Source organism: Gallinula chloropus (assembly GCF_964237585.1).
Source record: "Gallinula chloropus genome assembly, chromosome: 1".
In the NCBI taxonomy this organism is placed as follows: Eukaryota; Metazoa; Chordata; class Aves; order Gruiformes; family Rallidae; genus Gallinula; species Gallinula chloropus.
In genome coordinates, this window is record NC_140085.1 from 137,529,961 (window position 1) to 137,535,960 (window position 6,000).

At 36.6% G+C, this 6,000-nt stretch overlaps 1 protein-coding gene across 2 annotated transcripts in view; it reads left to right on the forward strand.

The window, feature by feature from the left end:
- Positions 1-5,756, forward strand: part of NLGN4X (neuroligin 4 X-linked) — a gene marked incomplete at both ends in the record, with an annotated part of 124,485 nt that extends 118,729 nt beyond the window's left edge. For both annotated transcript variants that reach the window (XM_084279252.1, XM_084279253.1), the window contains one exon: positions 4,907-5,756. In XM_084279252.1, coding sequence (XP_084135378.1) covers positions 4,907-5,756 — 850 coding nt within the window. The remainder of the gene's footprint in view (positions 1-4,906) is intronic.
- Positions 5,757-6,000: the final 244 nt, after the last annotated feature.

Below are 6,000 nucleotides of genomic sequence, written 5' to 3' on the forward strand. Positions count from 1 at the left end.
GCTCCCATTCATCCAGCTCTACCTAGGTCGGTTATGGAAGAGATAAAGGACTGAAGGATGTGTCTTTGTTTTCTTTGTAATTCAGATAAATACTCCTGAATTACTTTACTACCCATGATTCTGAAGCAAAACACTGAGTTATTAAGGATGTCTATGTTTTATATTCAGTTTGGCTTTCTATTGGAAGGCACAATTAAACTTATAATCAATAAAGTGTATTTTTAAATCAATTCTCTGTGAACTCCTTTGTGAGGCTGTTGCATTTCTTTTTGATGTTTTTGTCCAAAGAAATAACTGTCTCCAATGGCTAATCTGTGTTAGTCAAACAAAACAGTATATTTATGGGTTGCTTTCCTTAGTAGTTATAATAGCTTACTGGGAGCATGGCAACAGTGGGACCTGGTGATAAGTGAGGGAAGGAGGTAAGGGAAAATATGCTTGTGTACCAGTGCTTCAGGCAGGAATGACTGTACTATTATTAATATTGTGACAACATGAAAAATCAGTGGAAGCAGGAAGAAATGCCACACAGCTTTTCTTTCACCTCACCTTTTTTTTTTTTCTTTTTTTTTTTTTCCCCCTCATATGGAGAAAAGAGGCATGCTGAAAGAAAATAAATGATTTCAGTGTCTTGGATATAGACTCAGTATGCAACTCCCAAGCAAAGTTAGAGAAGTTAGAGAATGACACAAAAAAAACCCCAGTTCAAGTACATTAACATAACAGTTCCGTTTTCCTCAGTGATAGCTCATGCTGTTGCAGAAACATTTAAAAGAGGAATGGTATTTCAGCATGTTGAATGGAATTCAGGATAAGAGATTCTCTATCATTCTTCCTGTGCCTCATTTGCTCCCAGGTCACCTACTATCTCACCTTGTGAACAGGAATGTGTGTTGCTGTTTAGTAAGCATCCATTGCCGACACATTTACTTTATATCACCCAAGGAAAAAAAAAATCAATAAATAGCAACATGTTAAATCAAGCAAAATCGCTGCAGACTTTAAGTGGGGAAAAGCAGTGATAAGTGAAATCAGATGATTCTGCACATTAATAATAAAAGATGATAAGAAAGACCATCATATGGTCTATCATACAGAAGGCAACTTCAGGCTTTTCATGATGAGGGCATTTCTTGACAGAAAAAATGTTTAAATTGAATTGTAAATAAATGATAAGAGAGCAAACTGAACAATAATCATCATTTTTGTTCTAGCAATAGGATGAATAAAATGTTAATAGTGAGAGCCATTGCTGGAATAAGTACAGAACTGAAAATATATTGTTCAGATTATATTTTTATCACTGTGATTGCAGTGTGTTTTAAAGGAATATTTCCTAGTTCTATAATTACATACTTGAGCCTTGAGAATTTCCAGAAACACAAAGGTGAATTGAGAGACCAAAAAAAAATCAACAGGAAAATTTGAAGTTAGAGTAATAGGTTAAAAAAAAAAAAAAAAAAATTACAACCAGCTGATTTGATAGCAGTAATGACTGTATTTACATCTATTTTTATGCCTTTCTATAACACTGAGAAAGTGTTCAGAATAGGATAAACTGCCCAACTTCCCAAGAAAAAGACTTAATATGTCATAAGTTGTACCCTTATGATTTTATCGTCTCCAGCATACATAGGAAGAGGGCCAAGGAGAGTAACAATCCTCTTATTTATATCTACTGAGTATTTTTTGTAAATTATCATTAGTCTGTAAAACCATAATTCATGCATTTTTATATCCACTACTTAGGACAGAACCTCATTCTGTTAATTTCTATAGGGCCATCCAAAAAAAATGTCCACGGTAGGTCATTGAAACTAGTGCTCAGCTTCTTAATCTCCTGTACTAGGTGCAACTAGTTCATATGAGCTAACTTAATTTATACAACTTCCATAGGACCCTTCCTAGAGTCTTTTTTGCCGTGAATTGGAACAGCAAGTAGGGAGAAGAGAAGATGGGCTCTGTGCTTTAACTCTGGCAGAATTTTGAGTTTCTGACCAGAAAAATGTTTTGTGTTTTGATAGTCTTCCTGATTATTAACTTACTTTCGTATTTATATGTTGAACCTCACAGTAATGTAGTAGTAAGTATATTAAACTGGGCCAATATATTCTCCACCACTTTGCTAAATCTTTCAGTCTGTTCTTTATGCGTAATATAAATACTTTTATTTCTTTCTTGAATGCATGTTAGAACCCCTGAAAAGAAGCAGCATACTGTTTAGAAGTGAATATTACTCCTCTATCTTCAACTAGGATAAACAACTCAACAATTATCTTTTTGTTCAAAATTAAAACAATTAGGGTTACTGTTGCTACAGAAAATGAAAAATAATCAAATGGATGCTTGGATGGAGATTGAGAGAGAGAAAGAGAGAGAGAAATATAAAAAAAGCCACAGTTCTGGAACCTCTAGTTGGCATCTTACTGAGACAGGAAAGATTTGATATAATATAATATTTAAAAAACCCAACAAAACAAACTATCTAAAAAAACCCCCAACACCTAAACCCCCAGTCATCAGTAAGCTTAATTACCAACATTATATAGAAAAGAATTCTTCCTCTCACTCAAAAAATGGTATAACGAATTCTTTCGGGTAAACAGGTGAATACAGGATCATTAAATTATTAAAGTCAAATTACCAGCCTGATTTAAGAAATAAGGAACAGCTCTTTATGAACAGCCAAGGAATGCTAAATTGGGCAATCGTGTTCATGAGCATTTGAAAATGGAAAAAAAGAAAAAAACAACTAAGATGCTTTAAAATCAGTGGGTCTTTGTATTCCCATAACATATATAACAGTACATTGGAAGAAAAGGAAAATATTAGAATCATTTTCACAGGAAATAAAATAATGCATATGGGAGTGGAAAGAAGAATGGAAAGTTCTCAGAGTAATGCACGGAAAAAGAAATATGTACTGTCTGTGTAATATATCACAAAGTCCCAGAAAATGTGCTTTGCTACAAAAGAAGATTCAAACCCATGCACAACAGAATATTAATCTCAGTAATTTTAAAGTTCTGTATTTTTTTCATGCTGAGAAGTAGTAATGAAAAATAATGTTTACCAAAATTAGAAACATTAAACCTGTTTAAATTATTTTTGTGCCATTGTTTTTTCTTTATGAACTTATAAAAGGGAAAGAAAAAAAAAAGATTGGAAAAGCATAATTTAAATTAAATTCTTGGGTTATCTATGAGTAGTGTACTACTATTATCACAGAATCACAGAATGGTAGATGTGGGAATGGACCTCTGGAGATCATCTAGTCCAACCTCCCTACTAAAACAGACTGTACAGGATCACATCCAGTCAGGTTTTAAGTATCTTCAGAGAAAGAGACTCCCCAAGCTCTCTGGGCAGCCTGTTGCAGCACTCTGTCACTGTTAGAGTAAAGAAGTTTTTCCTCATTTTGAGATACAAATTGCCATGTTCCAGTTTGTGCCCATTGGCCTTTGTCCTGGTGTTGGGTACCATTAAGAACAGTCTGGCTCCATCCTTTTGATACCTGCCCATCAGATATTTTTTTAGCATTGATCAAATTCCCTCTCTTCTCCAAGCAAAAGACCCAGCTCGCTCTCAGCCTTTCCTCATAAAAAAGATACTCCAGTCCCCTCACCATACTCATAGCTTTCCACAGGCTCTCTCCAGTAGTTCCCTGTCTTTCTTGAACTGGGGAGCCCCAAAACTGATGTACTCCAGATGTGATCTCATAAGGGCAGAATTGAGGAGGAGGTTAACCTGATGACTACACTCTTCTTAATGAACCCTTGGCCCTCTTGGACATGAAGGCACATTGCTGGTTTTAGGAGAGCTTTGTGTCCACCAGGACTCTCAGGTCCTTCTCCACAGAGCTGCTTCCCAGCAGGTCAACCCCTGACCTATACTGGTGCTTGGGATTATTCCTCCCTAGGTGCAGGACCCTACTTGCCCTTGCTGAACTTAATGAAGTTCCTCTCTGCCTAGCTGTCTACTCTGTCTAGGTCTCACTGAATGGCATCCCAGCCTTCTGGTTTATGGTTCACTCCTCAGACTTGCATCATCAGCAAACATGCTGAGTTATACTCCATCCATTTAAGTTATTGATGAATATGTTGAATAACTTTGCTACTACTTAACTACTATAAAAATCCTTGATCTCAGCTAAATATATTTCTTATTTCTACAAAATGGGACAGGATTAAGACTCACTGCTCTACACCCTTTAAACACAGTTGTTTGGTACAAATGAGCACAGGGAATTTTTAAATGGTAATCTCCTAATTCAAATGATGGAAAGATTTGCAATATACAAATAATTCATTGGCTTTTTCCTAAAGCATATATTTGAACTGAAGGTGACTAATAGCTTAATGGGAGGAACACAAAGAAAAATCGTTCCAAGTTTTATGTATTAGCCCTTCTATTTAATGTATTGAAATCTTTTATGTAATATACAAAGCTAGTGTTAATTCTTGTGGTCACATGAACTTCCAACATTGCCATAGGGGTTAGATGCCCATATTTACTTCTTACAACAGTGGGAAGAGTGGACCTTAAATGAGAAAGGTTATACGGAATATATATGGAAAGAGCTTAACCTACACCTTTACTATGGGGAAGAGTAGTCAGTGTCTCTCTAAGACAGCTTTGGAATATGATACTGAGTCACAGAACTTCAGATGAGCTTTTGTGAGCTGAAACACAACCCTTAATCTGTTTTCATGTAAAAAAAAATTATAGTTTCTGGCACACACTGTACAGTAAGTAATTTTCTTTTGTTCATTTATTAATATTATGTGGTTACTTTTGGGAGGGTTTTTTTAGCTTCTGGTTTTAGGTAATGTTAATTATCAGATATTGCTTTGTTTGGTTTTGGTTTTGTAAATGACTCATATACTGCTTATTTTTATTTTTGTAGGGATCCAAACCAGCCTGTTCCACAGGACACAAAGTTCATCCACACAAAACCCAACCGCTTTGAAGAAGTGGCCTGGTCCAAATACAATCCTAAAGACCAACTTTATCTACATATTGGCCTGAAACCCCGAGTTCGTGATCACTACCGTGCAACAAAAGTTGCTTTCTGGTTGGAGCTTGTTCCTCACCTACACAACCTGAATGAAATATTCCAGTATGTTTCCACAACAACTAAAGTCCCCCCTCCTGACATGACATCATTTCCTTATGTGACACGACGTTCTCCGGGTAAATTGTGGCCAGCCACCAAACGTCCAGCAATGACACCGGCCAACAATCCCAAGCATTCAAAAGACACCCATAAAACAGCTCCAGAGGATACGACAGTTCTGATAGAAAATAAGCGAGATTACTCCACGGAGTTGAGCGTCACCATTGCTGTGGGGGCTTCCTTGCTGTTCCTCAATATTTTAGCTTTTGCTGCATTATATTACAAGAAGGACAAACGGCGTCACGAGACTCACAGGCGCCCTAGCCCCCAAAGGAACACAACCAATGATATCGCACACATACAAAATGAAGAGATTATGTCATTGCAGATGAAACAGCTAGAACATGACCATGAGTGTGAATCACTGCAGGCCCATGACACACTGAGACTAACCTGTCCGCCTGACTACACGCTTACTTTGAGAAGGTCTCCAGATGACATCCCGCTAATGACACCCAACACCATAACCATGATTCCAAATACATTAACAGGAATGCAGCCTTTGCATACTTTCAACACCTTCAGTGGAGGACAAAACAGTACAAATTTGCCTCATGGACATTCAACCACTAGGGTATAGCTCAGCCCTTGCCCCCTACCCTCACAAGCCACTTGGAAGAAAGAAAAAATAAAATTAAAAAAAAAAAAAGAAAAAGAAAAAAGAAGAGGAAAAAGTTATAAAACCATCTATTGAACACCTTATCAAAATCTAAAGAAAAAACAACTAAAAGAGAAGGACAGTCATTATTTTCTTACTGATCCTTCCCACAGAAACTCTCTGATGTTAAAGATCAACAACAAACCCTGTGAAATGTGAAAAGTGT